This window comes from Haemorhous mexicanus, chromosome Z, assembly GCF_027477595.1.
Source record: "Haemorhous mexicanus isolate bHaeMex1 chromosome Z, bHaeMex1.pri, whole genome shotgun sequence".
In the NCBI taxonomy this organism is placed as follows: domain Eukaryota; kingdom Metazoa; phylum Chordata; class Aves; order Passeriformes; family Fringillidae; genus Haemorhous; species Haemorhous mexicanus.
Genome location: NC_082381.1, coordinates 62,310,067 through 62,331,652, shown reverse-complemented (window position 1 = coordinate 62,331,652; position 21,586 = coordinate 62,310,067). Strand labels below are relative to the sequence as shown.

Genomic DNA, 21,586 nt, shown 5'->3' with positions numbered 1-21,586 from the left:
ATTGTAAAAAGATGTAGGAAACTTCTTTCTTTGGATTCTCTTTACCTGACCGCTGTTGGCATTGTTCCATGAAAATAACAGCAGTACAATAAACCATGGTCCTGTCCTTTAAAGTGATGGTGGCAGTGATGCAAGATAGCTCAAGCAGTTCTTCCATTCACTTGAGCTGGAATTCTTTAAAAAATCCTACTGACTACTGAAGAAAGCATTATTACCATTACTCTGTTAGTACCATAGACAATACATATAAATAGTACTTCTATGAAAGTATGAAATTAAACTTCAAACCTTTTTTTTTTTTTTTTTTTTTTGGTTCATATGTGTAACCCATCTGGTTGTCATTTTCTTTATTCTTCCATACAGGTACTGTAGATTTTCTTTTACTATTTCAACTTCTATTTTTCTGGACTTTTTTTAAATAGAAAACTAATCTGAGTTACAATAAGAGTTTTCTGAGGTATTATCTCTACTGACTTAGAAATACTGATATTTTTGTTTGTATTCCTTCCCTCTGATTGAGTTGTTAAAGGAAGGGCAATCACCCACCAAAGCCTTGAACTGCTATTGTTTGTATCTCAGTGCATTTCAACATATGAAAGAGTATAGTTGAAGGAAAAGTTATCCTGGATATAGTGATCTGCTGTATAATGTAAGGATAAAATTTCATGTGCATTCATTTCTGATCTGCTTTTTTTATAAGCTCAAGTTGAGAAAAAATATGTTAGCAGTGAAATGGGTAATATATGGGAGGAGACTGCATGATGTGATGTTGGTTCATAATAAGCACACTCTGTGAACTTTGATTATGTTTAGACATATCTCAAGAAACATGTATATTTGTAACTTTTAGTTACAAATTTTGATGATAGAAATGCAGAGACTAACCCACCTTTTGCTTGAACTTCTATTGTATAAACTTTTACAACAGCAAGCATTTTTATATGTTTTATACCTGAATTGAAAGAAAAAAATTCTGACAGAACTAGTAAGTCAGCATTTCACTTCATGTTTGTTTCGAAGTGACTCTTACGGTTAGTTATCTAAAACCATAAGGTATGTCAGGGAGAACCTAAATTAACTCATCTGCATGTAGTAAAAGAAGGAACAGTCATTGCTAGCAAGAATGTAAAAAAAAATTGAAAATATGTTCAATATCCAGCTGCTTTAATAAGTTCACAACTCAAAAGAAAAGTTTGGAAGAGTTGTGACTGCTCCCTTAAGGTTTCATTAAAGTCAAGGAAGCTGGGGTTTGGCTATAACTGTTTTGTAGGTGATAGTTTCGGGAGACACACTGCAGCTATTTGGGAAGGGAAAAAGAATTAAAAATAATCATTGTGATGCAGGATTGTACCATGAGTGGGTAAGCAACAGGTAGAGCATATTATTTAGAACAGCTTGGCTGCCTTTTGGTAGGAATGTACACTGGCTAGTACATCCCTCCAAGAAACCACTTAATTCTGAAGATTTTACATCCTGAGGTGAACTAAAATATCTTCTTACTAACTGGAGTGCCCAGTTGTGAGATTTTTTTTAGTGTGGTATATAAACTGGAAATAGCAAAATAAGGCAGTGTCATTTTCTGAGTGAAGACTTTTTCTGCAGGAATAATGAACTTTTCTGGACTGAGACAAGTATTTCAGCTTTTAATGAGACTTTTTCTAGTTAAGAAATAACTCTTCTTGATTTGCTTTTCAGCCTGTATGACAAACATTACTTACCTAATTCTGCTTCAGTTTTTTACTCTCTTAAAGATACCAATATAGTCTTCTGCAGTAATGCAGCATTACATCCTCTTTGTTGTTCCAGGAACTTTAGAATTCTTCTGGTAATATGAAGATCAGAAAAGACCAAGTTCTGTCTATTAGTCCTTCTCTCTCTCTCTCTCTCTCTCTCTCTCTCTCTCTCATTTGCGAATGAATACAAAATACACTCTTCTAAAGGAAGAGTGAAGTAGAAATCAATTTGCAGTAGCAGCTATATAGCTGTGAATACTTTATAAACAAACTTACTTTGTCAATAAAATAATGAAATAAAATTCCAGATAATAAGGCAGGTATGGTCTATGTCATCACTGACTACACTGCATTAAAAAAATACCCATCAAAGAAGCTTGACAGCAGAATCCTGAATAGTATGTGTAAAATAGAATTCCCAAGTTTATTTTCACTTATCTAGTTCTAGTTGAAAAGAAAAGCCAAGGGTCATTTTGATCACTTACCAATTTATTTTCAAAGTGGAAAAAGATACCCAGTGTCATCTCTGCAAAAGCCTGTTAGCTCAGAAAAAAAAACACCAGAAAAAACCAAGTAAATGCCTGAGTTAAACTGACTATTTTTACTACATAATTTTAGTATTGCCTTATAGATTTCCTGTGGCGTCTTACCCAGTTTTCTGGTTTTGTAGACTTCAGGCTCGAATTGCTCACAGAATCCAGGAACTGGAGAACTTGCCTGGTTCTCTGCCCCCTGATCTGCGGACCAAAGCTACAGTGGAATTGAAGGCACTTCGGTTACTGAATTTCCAACGCCAGGTAATGCCATTTACTTGAGGAAAATTTTCACAGCAGTCACAGGCCAACCTGTTCATGCAGTAGAGAGTAAACTGGAAAGAGATTTTGGGTTAGTGCAAAGTGTAAGAAGATTGTGCATGAGAGCTGGCATAACCCACAAGCAAGTCACGGAAATGTTAGATTTTTTTTTTTGTTTTGGTAATAAAAATGTGCAGGGGTTGCTTTTGTTCCTTGCTTTATCTTCCAGTGTAGAATGTGACCATAGAACTGTGTCTTTCTAAATGAATATGACAGTGGTACAAAGACGAAATAAGTTCTGGACAGACTGCAGGCTGATTTTCAGACTTTTCAACAAATACCTCTTTCTGGACATACTTAGTATTTACACACGTCCCCTTGTTTTGATAAAAGTTGTGTGTTGGTGTTTTGTGTGGTATTTATCTGTGATTTGGTTTTGGTATTTCCACTATGCTACAGACTTTGAAAATGAAACATAACAGGATCATACATAAAATATAAGTTGAATGTTGAGTGCCTGTATCAGCAAATCAGTTTCAGAAAAGGAATCAAATTGCCAGACTGTGACGGGCCTCATGCCATTGGCTTGAGGAAGAAGCTAGTGTGGAAGAACAAAGATATGATTTGGCAGGTCAAGCAAAATACTTCCTGACAAAAGCCTTGGCAGGAGTTGTGCCATGGTGTCCAAGTCTCCCTTCATTTCTACCCTTGGCACTCCTTTGTAATGAAGTTTTGTCAGAGGTCAGATGAAAAGCAGCAGGCTCTCCCTGCTCTACTGCTGTGACTGTGGCAATACTGTTCCAAGTTCTTAAGGTTTACCTCTCCCACCTGTCTTCTGTACAGCTGGCAGTGAAACAAATGGTCAGTTATATTCAGGTCCAGCACTAGAAAACGTGTTATGTATGTGGTTCATTTGTGTTTTATTTTGATGGTGTAACATCTTGGCTGGCCCCTTTTACTGCAGCAGGACGGTTCTTATCAGCATCTTGTAAAGAGGGAAGAAATTATGATTAAAAGTAATTAATGCTTTTGACCATTCTGAAGGTTAAAATTTTTTGTTTAGGGTAACAGATGTAGCTGTTGCAACTATATCAATGCTGTATCTTTTCTTTATAATAGAACTATAATGAAAAGGGAAGGGGTGGAGACTGTGATATATTTTGAACTCTTTACCTTTCTACTCTGCCAGAACAGTGTTTAAAGTTGTTTTATTAAGAGCTACTATATTTTTTTGAGTGTTTGTCTTTTCCCTTCTCCCTCCACTGGTAGTTAAGACAAGAGGTAGTAGCCTGTATGCGTCGTGACACAACACTGGAGACAGCATTGAACTCCAAAGCCTACAAACGAAGCAAGCGGCAGACTTTAAGAGAGGCTCGTATGACAGAAAAGCTTGAAAAACAGCAGAAGATAGAACAGGAAAGGAAGCGTAGGCAGAAGCACCAGGTACTTTAACTTACTAGGTGTTTGCCCCATGACAGAAATGCACCTTGCTTTGCTGTACAGATGTTCTCTTTTACATATTTTATTTACCTTTGGAGTTTTTCTGATTAAAAAACTCCAAGTGTGATAAGTAATTGAAAGACTGTGAGATCAGAACTCCTACGTTCCTGATTTCAAATCCTTGCTAGGTCAGAGTGCCTGCACTAACTTGATTTTCTTTCTAGGAATACCTGAATAGCATATTGCAGCATGCTAAAGATTTTAAAGAGTACCACCGGTCAGTTGCTGGGAAAATTCAGAAACTTTCTAAAGCTGTGGCAACTTGGCATGCCAACACTGAACGTGAGCAGAAGAAAGAAACTGAGAGAATTGAGAAAGAAAGAATGAGGAGACTAATGGTAAGAAGTAGAGGAAGGGAAGATGGTTATTTTAGTTAAAGTTTTATACTGGATCCTTTTAAAATGCTTAAATATTATCTCAGCCACTCCCATGTGTTTTCTTTGTGAAGTACTCAGTAATGAAAAAGTATAAATCCAAAACTTCTACATTTTGTTATGTATGTTTCTGTTAATGGTAGTTTGATACTATTGAATTTAACCTATGGCTCCTTCCTTGTTAAGGTTTTTGTATAGAAATATCTTGGTGGTTTTTACTAGCATGAAAGCGGCACAGCCACTTCTGAATAACAGCAACTAGTCTTATTAACTTCATATATTAACACTTCTGTACAATTGCAGGGCTATTGGTCCATTTTACAAATAAGGGAGTTTGGTTTATTTCCAGGTGTATAGTTTGGAAGATTCCCAATGATTACATTGTTCATGCATTACTCCACAATTTTTACATACAGTTCATTCCACACATGAAAGTACCTAACCAATAATAGTAACACACGTATTTTGAGAATGAATAGTAGTCAGTTCTACCCATTTAATGCTTCAAATCATACTCCTCACCATTTCATATTTTTCCTTCCCTGTACCCTCACAATATCAGTTGCATCGTTCTAAGAACAGAGTAAAATGGGTTTATGTATAATCATGTCTCTTCAGAATGCTGTGGACCATTTGGAGGGCTGCCTAGATTTCAGGAATTAAAATAATTCTGGAGTTCAAAGCATAAAAAGATCAGTGCATATGTGCAAGTGACTTGGGGTAGAAAAAATTCTTCAAGACATTGGTTAGCTCTGTCTTAACATTTTATAATGTTTCACCAACACAGAATGAAAGGAGATTTACAAGCTTACTTTGTAACTTGCCGGCAAAAAGCAGTAAGTATCTAATAGAGGTGCAGATATAAATGCTAGTTCCTGTCCAGAATCTATTCCCATCATGAATATGGTGAATGAGTGTGAACAGTTTCATTTTAAAAATCACAAAATGAAATGCAGAAAAAATTAAATATAGCAATGATAGAAACTTGGAAATGAAAGCTTGTGTAAATTAAGAACTTGCATAAGAGAATAAGAAATGTGTAGGCCCTAGAGAATTGCTTAAAATTATGTAGTAATCAGTATTATAGAGCTTTTTTATTATTGGAGGTCATCATCAGCAGTTAATCTATCCTAACTTATAAAAATGTTATTTATTAGCAAAAAAAGAGCTGATTTTAAATAAAAGCAATATTGACATTTGGGAAATACTTCTGTGTATTGTGAGATTCAGCTTATGTAAAATTGAACATGCAGTGTGATAAGTAATGAAGATGTGTACTGCTGAAAAGAACAAAATATATTTGAATGTCCAGAAATGGAACAGGACACCAGTGCTTCCAGATGATCAATGCTTTCTCCTAAAACCTCACCAAGACTGCTTAAGCTCTTACCGTATATACAGAATTTCACAGGCATTTTCAGTTTAGGGTTTTGCACCGACTGCTCAGTTAAATCCTTCTGGAAAACCAATCTGTGTGTTTTGTTAATGGCGTTACTTTGCCTATTTAGTTTTTGTCCAGTTGTAGTGAATTTGGAATACACAGATGTGTACTAGTGGGTTTTTTTAAAACATCATCTCCTCTCAGATGCTTTTCAGGGTCTATGAAAATGTGCTCTAAAACTTCTAAACTTCTTGAACTAAAACTTCTTGAACTTTTTCTTCTAAAACTATCTTTTGAGGAATGCTGAATTCATTCCATGAATTTCTCTTCATTTACTATGATTAGAAACAGTGATTGTGTCGCAGCTCATTAGCAGTACTATATGTGTTATCATGGAAAAATGGGTCTTGGTGTGATTTTAAAAGATGCTGTCAAGACAAGCTTAAATATATAAAAGAAGTACCTTGGCTAGATTACACAGACTGTTTATTCAGCCACATTAGAAGCAACAACAACAACAACAATCATAATGATAATTTATTTTTCCTGAAAACTTGTAGCTTGACCATCGTAATTTTAATGGGTTGAACACAACAGTGGAATTTTGCAAGCTGTTTTGCAAGCTCAGTTTGAACATTATAGCTATTCTTACTCACTGTATGCCATTCTGGTGTCTCTAGAAAAGCAGGAGATTTCCCAGAATGCTGTATTTTAAAGTAATCATCTTTAAAGTATTTCTTGCTTGTGTTTGGTTTTTATACAGCACTGTATACTTCCTTAATTTGTTGTTTCAGCCAAAATTGAGACAAGCACCTTTGCTGCTGTTTTGTGTTTTTCTGACATTCTGCATTATATCATCACAGCATATGAAAATAATATTTGTTGTATGTCCAACACTCACAGTATGACAAGGATGCAGAAGTTATCAGGATGACTCAGATAGGGTTTATCTGGTGAATCCTGTTTCTGATAATGAACTCCATCATAGATACAATAGAACCAGAGTAGAACAGCGGTACATAAACAACAACAACAAAAAAGTTCACATGACATCTAGAAGAAAATGGTCTGTATTCATACTGGAAAAAGGACTAAATGCAATTTTATGTCCAGCTCCTGTGTTCCCCCCCTTGGTGAACTAACTGCCTTACTTCATGTCTTTGAAAAGTCATCTCTGTGTGAGAGACATACCATCTCTGTTTCCAGACATTCAATCTGCATAATGTAGCATTGATTTTTTTTTTTTCCTCCATTGCCAGTCATAAGTACTGCAGATTCTTCTAGTCATTAGTCTGTGAGAGTAGGAAATGTGTAGAATCGTGGAATCTCTGTCTCAGAGTCACTCAGCCTGTCAGGCAGCTCTCTAGTTGAACGACCTTCCAGAAGTGTTAACATGGAGTTCAAAACAGGTTGCTCAAAGATGTTTTTCAGTCCTAACATCAGAAATTGCAGAGTCTCTAGGATCAGAAATAGTACAGCTTCCCTGCCTATTCAGGTCCTTCTGAAGCATAGCCCAGACCTTGAGCATATTGACAGATATCCTGTAGTTTCATGTCCTCTTCAGACTTGACTGAAGAGCCGTCCATCCCTTCCTCTGTGTCACTGATAGACATGTTAAACACAACATGACGCAGGGACTCCTGTGGTATGGCTCTTCATTCTGTCTTCAGATAAAGTATGACCTCTTGACACCTTGCAGTGAGGGATTTTGGGTGTATTGGGGGATGACAAGGTGAGCGGGACCCAGCAATTTGCACTTGCAGACCAGAAAGCCAACCCTATCATGGACTACATCAAAAGCCAAGGCCAGTGATACGGCAAAGTGCCCTGCCCTGTTGAGTCATGACAACCCGCTACAGGCTGGGGCAGAGTGTCTGGAAAGCTGCAGAGCAGGAAAGGATGTGAGAGTGTTGGTTGACATGAGCCAGCATGTGCCCAGGTGGCCAAGAAGGCCAATGGCATCTTAGCCTGTACCAGCAATAGTGTGGCCAGCAGGACCAGGACAAGGATTGACCCCCTGTACTCAGCGCTGGTGAGGCCACACCTCAAATCCTCTACTGAGTTTTGTGACCCCACTTGGAGAAGGATATTGAGCTGCTGGAGCATGTTTAGAGGAGGGTAGTGGAGCTGAGGAAGGGTCTGGAGCACAAGTCCCATGAGGAGTAGCCTGGGCACCTGGAGTTGTTTAGCCTGGAGAAAAGTAGGCTCAGGGGGGCCCTCATTGCTCTGTACAGCCATCTGAAAGAGGGTTGTAGCAAGGTGGGGATTGGTTCATATTCCCAGGTAACAAGCAGTAGGACAAGCAGAAACAGTCTCAAGTTGTACCAGGGAAGGTTTTGACTGGATTTTACACAGAAGGAAGTACTTCACTGAAAGGGTTGTCAAGCATTGAAGCAGGTTGTGTGGGGAAGTTCAGAAAGCATGTGGATGATGTGGTGCTTGATGACATGGTTTACTGGGAGACCTGGCAGTGTCAAGTTGATGGTTGTACTTGATATCTTTGGGATCTTCCAGTCTGAATAATGATTCTGTGATTCTATGAAAGTATGGTTAGAGTAGGTATTAGGAAGAAATACTTTACTCTGAGAGTGGTGAGACACTAGAACAGATTGCTCTGAAAAGCTGTGGATGCCCCATGCCTAGAAGTGTTCAAGGCCAGGTTGGATGTGGTTTTGAGCAATGTGATCTAGTGGAAGGTATCCCTGCCTGTGGCAGGGGAATTTGAACTAGATGATCTTTAATGTCCCTGCCAACCCCTATGATGATGTGACATATTTATACAAATATATAACTCTCTGGGCCTGATCATCCAACGAGCTCTTTACCCATGTAGCTGCTCCTCTGTATAGATCATAACGACCGAAGATAACACTTTATTATTGACATAGAGTTGGACAGTGTGCATTCACCATTATTTCTGTCATGACTAATATCTCTTTTGTGTCACTAGGCCGAAGATGAAGAAGGCTACCGTAAGCTGATTGATCAAAAGAAAGACCGACGCCTGGCCTACCTGTTGCAGCAGACAGATGAGTATGTGGCTAACTTGACTAACCTGGTATGGGAGCATAAACAGGCGCAAGCAGCCAAAGAGAAGAAGAAGCGAAGGAGAAGAAAGAAGGCAAGTAGTTACAGCTGATATTTTTAAGCCATTTCTTCTTCAAAACCAATTTAAATGTTGATAAATATTGTGATGCCCGATTGTCATACATGTATCAGGGTGTCTAAAATAATCTACTCCACCAAATTCTTAATGCTGAGGGAAGTCATCTCTCTCTCTGTTTGTTGTATTGCACTAAATAGTTTATTTAGTTGTTGTCGTTGCACTGGTGATGGGCAATTTCTACTTTACAGGTTGGGTCAAGTAGATGGGTTTTCCCCCCTCCCTCATTACATGGTTTCCCCCTCAAATCCCCCCCCTGTTATACACATGGTCTGCCCCACAGGTAATTTGCCCCTCCCCAATGGCATCCCATTGGCTCCGGTCCTCTCTCCCCCACCCCTAGGGTATAAAACCTCCCGTGTGAGAGTTTCCCGCCCTCTTCTCTGCCTGGGTGACCCCATCGCCTGTGTCTTGCACCAAGCCAATAAACAAGATACTTGCACCCACGTGGAGAAGAGTGCCTCTCGTCTTTTACCTTCGTCTATGCGGGTCCGTGTGGGCTAGGGTCTTAGCTAGCCGGATTGGACTCATATAAGGCCCGGGAAAAACATGGATTACCGCATCTGTTGAAATATATATATATGCTTTTATTAACTCAGAAGAAGGTGATAAGAGGCAGGGTTGTAAAATTCTTAGCTGCTGATCTCCTCTTGACACTAATTTGCTCATAAACTTTTTACAGGGAAAATTGAGACAGATGTTAGGATTAATGTACCCAAAAGAAATGCAGTGTATCAAAAATACATTCTGGGAAGAAGATGTCTCGAGGACAGCTACATAACTCAGGAGTCTGAGTTATGTAGCTGTCTCATCCAGGACATGTATTTTAGACCTCCACATTATATACTTGGTGCAGTCCATTTGTTAGGCCCATTGAAAATAGCTAAGAAACTTGGCTAGGTTTATTATAGTAAATGGATATTTTGCCAGTACTATTGTTCAATGTACGTTTTTAACCTTTAATTGAAACTTTCCAAGAGTTTTCTTTACTTTTCTTCATATGAAATATTTTACCCTGCAAGAGAAAGTTGTTGAAATTGAACAGTGCAATTTTTAAAAAAATAATTAATTCCATGTGTGAAATCATGATTAAGAAATTGGTTTTTATTTTTTACAACCTTAGAGTACGTTTCATCTCTTGCAGAATATGTAAAAGGATTTTTATAATCCTGTTCTATGCCTGGTTTGTGACTAATTACTGCTACAAATACAAGCATTGTGTTTACAGGGTTTACTAACAGTACTGGAAATATGCTAAAAACAACCAGCATAGAAAAAATACTGATCTTGGATATTAATGACCTAAAAACCAGTACATGTTTTTCCCCACTCTCAAAAAAAAAAAAAAATTCTGTTCCTCAGAGTATGTTCTTAACATAGGAACAATAACCTGTCTACAGAATGAAGATGTAATGTGGATGGGGTTCTTGGCCTGTATTACCAGTGAGAACAGCCTGATTTAATGTATAAAATGCACAGTAGAGATAATCATTATTGAGATAGCAAGTGGAGTAACTGCATCACTGTTGTAATGTAAATAAATACATCCACATAGGTGATAAGTTTCTCTTTCTATGTCAGTTTAGTCTAAGTATGTATAAGAAACAGTGTCATTTTCTGGGCTTGTCAGTAAGGACATAACTTTCTGTTCCTGAAGTTGGAAGGAAATATGTCCTGTAAATACTCATTGTTCCCACCCTAAAACCTAAGGGAAGATTAGCAAAAAAAGAAAAAAAACAGTTTGCTCTGTCTTGGTCATCTGCATATTTTTGTTTGTAAGTAACTTCTTTCCAGCAATCTTTTGCTTATCTATGCAGGAAGTAGGAGTTCACACAAATATTACCCTTTATTTTAATCGAGAAATCGATTAATTTGTTCTTCCAGACTGTGGAACACATTGCAATTAGTGGGCACTGTGTGTTTTTTGCAAGTCATACACTTTCAGTTCTTAGGCTTTTATATTTTGTAATTCATAATAAAGTTTTATCTACTAATAGCTGTAGTTAATGTTTTGTACTTACAGAAAAACAAGAAAAGAGAGTTAGGATTTTCTCTAAGAAGTGGCAGTGAGGAAGTAGATGATGAAGAAATAATCTTTGCCAGGCTCATTATAAAATATCAAGTGAACCTTGTATTCTAAGTAGAATAAAATTTGAGATTAGTCCATTCTTTCTCTGGGATGCAGTTTCTGTAATCTTCATGATAGATTTTCTCTTTTTTGTTTTTTCATATTCCCCTATTTGTGTTCTCTGTCTCTAGCTTCCTACTGTTGTCATGCATTAGAAAAAAATACTCCATATGAGATTTTCATCTTCTACGCTAGTTCAACTTGCTGTGCAGCTTTTCACTTTAGTGTTAGTAGTTTTTCCTGTCATTGTGCAGAAAACTAACAAAACATGCCTTCCTGCTTTTCAATACTGAGATTTCCCCAATTCAAGGGTTAAGTTGTCAACATTAAAGATCTGTTTGCATGGTCCAGAATAAAAGTGCAAGATGTCTGTAATTATTTACATTTATTTTCTTTGCAATATGTTCTTCTGACTTCCAGAATTTTTAACTGTAGGTTATAAATGTTCTCACAGCAGGTTGTGATTTTTGCACAGTGAACAGTGCTGATGCTTACTGCTTGTCTGTGGTTTGAGTTGTAAGGTTCTTTTCCATTGCCTGTAGCTAAGCTATAACAATCTTTATGTATTAGGCAATGTTCTCTAGTGTAAAAGAATGGATCCTAGCCCTGCTTCATTTAGGGAAAAAGTATCTTCAGTCAATGTAGTGTATCAGCCAAGAGCAGAAACATGTTTTCATAACTTATCCTGCCCTTGTGTTTATTTAAAATCTTCACTTCTGGAACAGTTCCTTTCTTTGTCAGCAATCATACCTGCTGCACAGAAGTGCTGATGCAGGCAGCCTTGAAGCTTGTATTGTTGTTTCTACTGAGCATCAGCTGCTGCATGTTCATTTCAAGTGCATGCTTTAGATAATGGAATTTAGTGGCAAAGAAAAAGGCTGAAGTATGATCTGAAGCAGATATTAAGGATTATATCAATATTGAGAAGTGCAGCTATTCCTCAAGTATATTTCTTAAACAGAAAAAGGAATAACTTGATGGTCTAGATTGATCACATGCTTTAATAATACTTAGAAGTTTTTTATCTCTAAAACACAATTTAAGAGATCACTTGTTGTTTGTCTATTCTCGTAACATTAGTGTCCAAATTATTTCACTGTAGTACTACAAATTCAGCAGTGTGACATAAGGAGAAGCTGTAAAATGTCCTTTCTTGCTCAGAATTGTTTAGGAAAGTTTGAATGCGGAAGCAAACTATCTATCTTTATTTTTTCCTCATACTGTACTGATGTTTTTAAATAAGGTAGAAGAGGATAAGCCTTGAAGAAGATACTGCACATTTCTCAGATTGGTGCCTGGAGAGAAAAAATCTAGCTTTCTCCAGTGAAGAACTCCTGGGTTCCTTTTGTTTCTAATTTGAGTAAGGTCTACACATGATTAGAATATAGTACAAAAAAACTCTAAAAACACTCCTTCTAGTTAGTTGTCAGACCAAAGAATCCAAAATAATTACCCAAGATAAAAGTGCCTTGCATGAATGTACAATCTGTGATGCCTGCTGACACCTTTAAAATGGAGGTTAAAGCAGTTTAGAGGAAATTAATAGTAAATAATGTGAAAATCGTTCACTGTTTTATTTGCATTAGAATAGCCTATAAGCAGCTGAGCTTTAGGTCTGAGCTGGAAATTGAGTGGGCCAGCCACTTCTTACATGCAGATTTATATAACTGACTGAAGTGAGTAGGTACCCTCCTTAATGTTAGTAAATGCTTTTTGTGTGTTTATTGCTCTGGGCCTGTCTCTGTCTATATCCATCCACACCTTGAATAACTTGAATCCTAGGCTGTTCAGAAATAAGTGAAATATATTCATGATCCAAAATGTTCATATCATACTTTCTATACTTTTAATCTGACCGTAGTATTTATGACTTCTTCCTTTGTTGTAGAAAGCCGAAGAAAATGCAGAAGGAATGGCATCTGGTCTTGGTCCTGATGGAGAGGTATGAATTTTTACAAGGTGTTTTTTTTTTATTTCTTGGTTTTCGTTTTTTAAAAAAGGCAACTTTATAGTGATTATTCTGGATGGTGTGTAATGGCTATAACTTCGAAAAGAGTTAATGACAACTGTTCTAGGAGCTGTTTTTTATAAACAGAAATAATAATTATGTAGGTTAACATTTATGCTAAATCAAAGACTAAGATAAAAACTGTATTGAATCTATCACTGAGTGTGATGAAGTCTACCTCTCAGTTTTGTAACGTGCTTACAATAAATATTTTTCTTGCAGTCTGTATATAGACAGCTTACTTTCTAGTTTGAGCTCATGAACACGATATAGTCCATCTTCCCATCTTTATAAAAAATACATGGTTGACATTGCATGTAATTGTCTTTCAGTCACAGGACTGAGTCCAGTGTTATGATGGACTAAGACATCTGAAAATTCTTTCCTCCTCAAGCAAGTGGAAATTAGTAATTTTTCTGTGTCATTCTTCAGATAATATTGTTCATTCAGTAGCAGAGCATAAGCTGCCTTGTTCAGAGGTCTTCTGTTAGTCCAGTTTTTCTATTCCACTTCATTTTTATAAAAAGACTTTAGAATTGTATTTGTTTTAGTTGTGCTCTCTCTTTATACTTGAAAGTGATAATTCTCCTAGTATAGTTAGAGTTATAGCAAAATACTTTTTTATATTTGTATTTCACAAGGAAAAGGCACAAAAAATTCCTTTAACTTCAGTATTAATGGAAATTGGCTGTGTTTTTCACTCTTGTCAGTCACTATTTAGAACTGTTCAGAATTAGTTTTTCTTGCTCATATGCATCTATTTGGAAAATATTCTTGAGTATAAACAGTATTAGGAGGCGAAAAGTTTTTGAAATAAAAAAATCCGTGATTAAACAGGGCAAAGAAATAACGTAAAGAGTGATTATACTATTCTAGTTTTGTTACAACACAGTTAAGTAAGAGATTTTGTTCTTACAGGTGCTTCCTCAGCTTAGTTAAAGAAATTAGGACAATGAAACTTTAAAACAGGCCTTTACTTAAAAAGTTAACTGAATTGTTAGATTCTTGTTTCTCAAAAAAAAAAAAAAGCTGTAAAATCACTGTATGTTTTTTGTCTGTTGGTATAAACAACAGGATTAAAGGCCTGTAAGAATACGTAACTTGTGTCTTGATTCACAGAAAACAATAGCATGTTCTTTTACATGTTTTTCTGTTTAATTTACTTGGGATGCTGGGATATATCTGTGGATGTCACATAGAGTATGTTACGCACAGAAATACTGTGACTCAGTGTTTGCTTAGTATGAAAGTGTGGCATCTATTAACAAAATTTCACTGGTTGTTCAGAAGTGGAATTTTGATAGTGCTATTAGTTCTTTTTAATATGTAAGAAAAGTATGAAGTTCAGTTGCCTTATAGTGTAAAATGTCACTTGAATTTTTAGCCCATAGATGAGAGCAGTCAGATGAGTGACCTTCCAGTCAAAGTGACTCACACTGAAACTGGCAAAGTTCTTCTTGGCCCAGAAGCACCCAAAGCAAGTCAGCTGGATGCTTGGCTGGAAATGAACCCTGGGTAAGTAGTTAGTATATGAAGTAGACTGGTTTTTCTGTTTGCATTGATGTTTTTCATGTTATACTTTCTTGCTACCAATTCTATTCTTGCTTTAGTTTGTTGTATGTAAGGTGAGTAGGAGATATATTGAACCTATTAGCTTCCACCTTTTAACTGTAATTCACAATCTTTCTGTCATTTTTTACAGCTATGAAGTTGCTCCCAGATCAGACAGTGAAGATGAAAGTGGCTCTGAATATGAGGAGGAGGTATGTATCTTTAAAAATAAATACTGTAACAATACAGTAAAAAAACAAGTACTTATTTCATATTCCATTTTTCCCTTTTTTATAATGAAGAGGGGGGAGGTGATAGCAGATGTGCAGGTGCTTTAAGACTATTATGAACAGGAAAATTAATTGATTCTGTAATTCTTGATTTCTAGCATTTGTTCTTTATATACTCTGTAAAGGCCTAACTGATAATTGTGGTTAGGAAGAGTAAATAATTTACTCTGCTTATAAATGTTAATGGACCAGAATTTAGCAGGTTCCTGTTTTAAAATACATCCCAGAAAGTGCTGCATTGTGGCTTTGTGCTGAATGAAATTAGCATCTTCAAAGTTTATGCATTGAAGGTTTTATAGGCAATAAAATATCATAGTTACTACTTATATGTTATGTTTATTAAAATTTTAGACATTATGTGAGGGATTTATATTCAGACTTTTCAGGGTAGGCTTACTTGATTCAGTATTTGGATGGTGATTTAAATACTGTTATTACAAAAATTCTATAAAGAATCATATAATTAACCCACACAAAGATCCCAGCCTTGCAGGGTCATCATATTACATACTATGAATAATGAAGAATTGCATAGCATTTTCAGATCAGTGTTTTCTAAAGGAGAACAGAAATGAATAATAGGGAAGGAACATGTTCAATCAACAGCCTGGTAGCAGAACTAGGTATAGTACTCAGATCTCCTAAGTTTAGCTGTCTTTACATTACTAGCCCAAACAACCACTGAAACTGGCTGGACTGTGTGATGTTATGGTGTGTCCTTGTAGGAGTAATTTCTGGTAATGTAATTCTACATGTCTCTTACTATTGAGGTAAGAGAGAAGGGCCTGATATCTGTCAGATTTTAGAATCTCAGTGAGATTTTACGTGTTTTGCTATCTGCTGCAACTGTAGTCAAAAGACGAGTTATTTCAAAAAGAGTAAAAATAACTGGTTTAAAAAAATTAAGAAACTAGAGGCCTAAATCAGTAGTACATGGCAGTATTTTAGGCCTTATTAATTTATCAGACATCTAGAATACAACATAAAAATACACATGGTATTGGAATACTCTCCATGAATATAGTAGTCAGAGAAAGCCTTTGGAAAGGAAGATAATTACAGGGTAAAATAATTTTTATTTCAAAGTTTTATGACTTCCTGCTGGTTAATGTATGTCAAAAATTATTTGTTTTGTTATGCTGCAGTGTAATTATTGCAGAATAGGTGTAAATTTACCCTTATGATTCAGATGTCGGTCATAAAACACTGACCAATGAAAACTACCATTATGAGAATGCCATTTGAAAGTATGACTGAGGTACACGTTACACTTCCTATCACTTCTGTTCTTTTTCTGTATTTCTGTAGGATGAGGAAGAAGAATCAAGCAAATTAGAAACAGATGAGAAGATAGTCCTGGATCCTAACAGTGAGGAAGTTTCTGAGAAAGATGCAAAGCAAATAATTGAGTGAGTTTTCCTTAAGTACTGTTTGTTAGGAGCTGTGATTTATAACAGTGGTGTTTCACAAGAGTAGTTTTCTCTAGATTACAGTGAATTGCTTTACTTCTCTGTTATAAATACCTGCAGGAGAAGGAACATGATCATTTAATTGTATACTCTTTATAATCTTGCACCCTTTGATGTACTCACCTCGCTCACAACTGAGGACTTGAACTGTTTCTTTAGACTGGTAAGCCATGGTCAAAAAATACTTGTTTGTAGGAATTCACTCGAGTTCTTTTTCTGCTTTCCAGGACAGCCAAACAAGATGTGGATGATGAATATAGCATGCAATATAGTGCTAGAGGGTCTCAGTCCTACTACACTGTTGCTCATGCTATCACTGAAAGGGTGGAAAAGCAGTCTTCCCTTCTTATTAATGGCACCTTAAAACATTATCAGGTGAGAAATCATTAAAACTAAAACTTTGAATTATGCTAAACATTTCAGTGTGATCTTTCAAACAGTAAACTGAAAATTTCTTAAAAAATACAAAGGCTCTAGTAGGTTAGAATTTGGAAGTAGGGACAAAGCAGTGATACCTGTCACAGATAATGTTACATACATACTCCTTGAATAATATAAACTTTTTACAGCTACCTCTACTTCTTCTTCATTGCAGGTGAATAATATTTTGATTTTGGTATCCTTCTCATTGACTTGTAATTTCATTTCTTACTGTTTTAATTTGTGGTGGATTAACAGTATTTTCCTCTTCCAATATTTACAAGTTTAGAATTTTGTTTTAAATTAAGGTCCTAATGTTTTGGGCCAGTGATAGATACAACTTGAAAATAAAAAAAAATTTTACTATGGAGGTTGGTGTCACATGTTCTTCACAGTCTTTCACTTGATTTAGTAAACAAGACCTTTTTTTATTTTGCTGTAAGCTAGAATTCACATGTGATTGAAAATGTTCTTGATGCATATTTTCTACACTTCTGCTATCACACAACTTTCTAGTGAACTCCAACAACCTGCATCTTATCTCCGGTCAGAACGTGGTTTGTGTGTATATATATATATATGTATTTCCATATAAAGAATAATGATGTAGACAAAAGAGCTTTCCTCAGTTCTGAAGTGACATCGTAGGTGGGACATGCAGTGTCACTACAGATTCCAGTCAGATCTTGATAATTTAATAGTAAATATGAATCAGTCCACATGTATGTAAGGCCAGTAAATTGGCAACATTATTTTGGATACTGTCTTGCAGGAAGAGCAGACAATTACTTCAAGAGTGTATTGTAGAGTTTTCCCTCTGAACTTTCTCAGACCACCTAATGTCCTGCTCTCTCCAAGCATTGGACGCACTAAAACTCTGGATATGAAGAGCAGAAACTTCACACATCCATCAGTAATGTGATACACACATGTGAAAATCTGTCTGAGAAGGGAATATTACTTTCTAGCAGTATTGCTTGGAGTGTGAAATTCTGTTATGTAGATATTGCTAAGCTACAGAACTCTGACTTCCTTCCAGCTCTGGAATTTTATACACAAGGCATATTGGGACAAAGGTGGCCTACTCTGATGTGGAGTTTTGAACAGCAAATACTAAGTGGGCATGTGCTACAAGAGCTTTAGCACACCACTGATACGGTTGGCAAGTGTGAGACTTCATGTTTTGTGTGGTTTTGATGAGTTTGGTTTTGAAAGATTTTAATTTACACAGGCAAATGTCACAAAATACACACAGAAAATTTTAGCATTTGAGAGTGTTAAAATTGAGGAACAGTTTCAACCTGCTGTGTTATCTGCCTTAATATGAGTGCCTCTGATGCTTTGTGTGCAATAGTAAAACCTTTCTACATGAAAGCTGACTTCATCTTACAGAGTGTTTTAAACAGAATTTGTTTTCCATGTAAAGATAGACAGGGGTCTCCATGCATATAGTATTACTAAAGGAAATCCCACTTGTAGGTGACAGGGACATCAGAACATTAGTTCCATGCTGCTGATTTATTATTAATTATTTTTGTGGGTTTTAAATAACTGAAACTCTTAATCTTCATTTCAGCTCCAGGGACTGGAGTGGATGGTTTCTCTCTATAATAACAATCTGAATGGAATTTTAGCAGATGAAATGGGACTAGGAAAGACAATACAAACTATTGCTCTCATCACTTACCTGATGGAGCACAAAAGACTCAATGGCCCCTATCTCATCATTGTTCCCTTATCGTAAGTAACGGGTCTCATTCTGGCATTATTGTCCTAAGCATTGCAAATTGGTTTATTTGGAACACAACATGCTGGCAAAACCAGAAAGCTGGTAAAACACTTGAGTCTATTAATTTTGGCAAACTGTATTGAGTTTACTGTAATTCACTCTTAAGCCAAAAGAGGGCAATGTTTATTTCTTTCCTACTACGTGCAATCACTTCACCTTTCAGCTTTTAACTCTGATAATAAAAATCTCTTGCTTAATTCTTTGAGCAACTGGTGCCTCATCTGATACCATGCAAGCATACTTTCATGAGGTTGATCTTTTAGGTACTGTATAGGTAGCCCTGGATACCTGTATGTAGCCTTGATTGATATACACACTTTTGTCAGGTGTGCAAATTATGATTGTTTATTGTGCCACCCCCCTTTTACTTTTCCTTAGCTTTCCAAAATACTGCTTGTTATATAAATTTCTTTTAATGCATTTTCTTTTCTCCAAAGGTCAGGTGTGGGTTTTAGTGATTTGAAGTCAGTCATTGTAGAAATCTTATAGAGTGTTGAGGAGTTGTTTTTTTTTTTTTTATGTGACTTGATTGATGTTGAGAGGTTCACTGGTAATTTCATTAGCTAATTTGTCCACCAATTGTGCTGAGCATGCAAATTTGTTCTAGAATTAGGATAAATTTGATTTGTGGTCATCTCTTGATTTCTTTTGAGGTGTCCTGTCTTCTGGCTGTGCTGCAGTAGTAACTGATTAACTAAGATAAATGCCGCAGGTGTGCTTAGTTGTATGAATACAAATGATTAGCTGAGTTTGAAAAGAAGCACTTGGGAGAAGATCTATAAAACAAAAATAGTGGGAGTGTTATTAATGTAAATTTTCATGTGGGCACAGAAAAAAAATCTGTTTTCTTTTAAGTACTCCAGTGTTTTTTTCAGAAAGTCAGAGGAGCTGAAAGTTCTTTTATACATTTTAAAAGTTGACCTTCTCTGCCTTTCTACATTGCTAGTATTGCTGCCATCATTGATCCACGAAGAAGGGCAAAAAAAAAAGCAGCTGAGAAACCTCAAGGGTTTTTTTTTGCTGTTGTCTCTTGATAGCAGTTAGTTCCAGTATAGCAACTTTTTTGTTGGGATCAAGCAGCAGAAACAGTGCAGGAATGGGTCCTCATAGTGGTGGTTGGTGGGACTACAAGTAGTTCTGCCTGAGTAGAGCACAGATAAAGTCTATTACTAGTTTCATTGGGCTGTATTTGAAAAGCTATAGTGTCCATTTTTGGATGATGCATCTAGTATAGAGGAACTTGCAAATCTGTTTTTTGTCAGGAGACACCATTCTTATCATTATTATGTTCCAAAGTATAAAGGTGCATGTAAAACACTACTTTTACTGGTTTCAGAAAGGGCTTGGAATATAAGCTGAATGAGTGTTTCACACATTTTTTTTCTGGTTACTTCCCTCTGAGATGCTTGTATTTTATTGCAGTATATAAAGTGTGTTTTTAAAATATGTTGTTATTTATGTGGGTTGATTACATAAAATGTGTTGAAAAGCTGGCAACCACTTGGAAACACTTTAAAAGTTTGATCTGCAGATGATAAAACATGTTACTTTTTTAATATAATCTCTGTAGGACTTTATCAAATTGGACATATGAATTTGACAAATGGGCTCCTTCGGTGGTGAAGATATCTTACAAGGTTTGATTTGTTTTTTATATGACTGTAGAATTGAAGGAATGAGAGCTAGAGACAGTTTTTCCTCTGTTTCTGCGAGCTTTTAAACTACTTGCTTGTCAGGTTTTGTCATGTACTAATCAGTGTGAGTTAGCCATACTAAGACTATAATAAACTCTGAAAGACTGTAGAAGTAAAACAACTGTAAATCATTGTACAAAATGCAGAAAATTGTTAATTATCACATTTGCAAGGCTTCTGCTGAGAGTTACAAATGGTAGCTACCCAACATTTTATCCCTAGCTAAATACTTTCTGGTGTGCTCCTGTAGTAGTGATAATAGCCAAGCAATTTGTAGGGAGACCAGACCATTTGGCTTTATATTTCCATGAGCCCCATCAGTGGCTTTACAATCTAGCAGAGGTTTAGGGAAGGCACTCTGAGAAAGTTTGGAATTTTGTCAATGTATTATTCACAATATGGTAGGCTTGCATATTCATCTGGTTGCTTATTGTCTGCTAATTCATAAAAAACATTTTCTTAATCAAAGTAAAGAATAACAACTCACATGTCTCTCCCTTTTAGGGTACACCCGCAATGCGCCGCTCACTTGTTCCTCAGCTTCGAAGTGGAAAATTTAATGTTCTTTTAACTACTTATGAGTACATAATAAAGGACAAACATATCCTTGCTAAGGTAATTTTAACTATAATCTCTCTATAGCAAGACCCAGACACCTTCAAGTGGTGCATATCACAAAACAAATTTTTGTTCTATGGGGAAGTTCCTGGTTGTTTTATGGGGAAGTTCCCAGTTGTTCTGTCCTTCAGTAAGTAAAAGTTATCCCTTCCATTTACTTTTCTGTTTCTCAGTTTATGATTGAACTTCTCAGTCACAGCTCTTCCTTCTGTAAACACTAGGATTTTCCAAAGTGTGTCCAGGGGACTAATTCCTTTGTGCAGTTCTGTCAGTACCGTATACCTGCCTGTCCTTGGAAGAACATGACTTTTCTCACCTCTGTGTAATAGTCAGCCTAATCCTCATCAGTGACTTTTAATTTTTTCTGTTATTTTTGTCCTGAAACTCATTCCTGTTAGGGCCTTTCCAGCGAGGTGGTCACTTTTCCCCACATGACTAAATAGTTCCCTGTATCATGAATTTGGTGTCCAGACTAGAGAGTCTACACATTGCACTTCTTAGGGGCTCACTGTTCCTCTTCAGGTAGGAATCAAATATAATGAATTTTAAAAACCTACTGTACTGTAAGACTATTTCATGTGCACACAAAGCAGAGGTGTTCTGCTATACAGAGAAACCATAATGGTCCTCCTGTAGTTTTGTTGTTCATTTTCACTTCATTGTCATGTGTTGCA

At 36.3% G+C, this 21,586-nt stretch overlaps 1 protein-coding gene across 3 annotated transcripts in view; it reads left to right on the top strand.

Moving 5' to 3' along the window:
* The window catches only part of SMARCA2 (SWI/SNF related, matrix associated, actin dependent regulator of chromatin, subfamily a, member 2), a 119,313-nt gene that overhangs the window by 36,879 nt on the left and 60,848 nt on the right, over positions 1-21,586 (top strand). For all 3 annotated transcript variants that reach the window (XM_059836645.1, XM_059836647.1, XM_059836646.1), the window contains 12 exons: positions 2,404-2,530; positions 3,797-3,970; positions 4,192-4,365; positions 8,733-8,903; positions 12,962-13,015; positions 14,466-14,596; positions 14,784-14,844; positions 16,231-16,331; positions 16,619-16,766; positions 18,388-18,551; positions 20,171-20,237; positions 20,799-20,909. In XM_059836645.1, the coding sequence (XP_059692628.1) occupies positions 2,404-2,530; positions 3,797-3,970; positions 4,192-4,365; positions 8,733-8,903; positions 12,962-13,015; positions 14,466-14,596; positions 14,784-14,844; positions 16,231-16,331; positions 16,619-16,766; positions 18,388-18,551; positions 20,171-20,237; positions 20,799-20,909 (1,483 nt within the window). The remainder of the gene's footprint in view (positions 1-2,403; positions 2,531-3,796; positions 3,971-4,191; positions 4,366-8,732; positions 8,904-12,961; positions 13,016-14,465; positions 14,597-14,783; positions 14,845-16,230; positions 16,332-16,618; positions 16,767-18,387; positions 18,552-20,170; positions 20,238-20,798; positions 20,910-21,586) is intronic.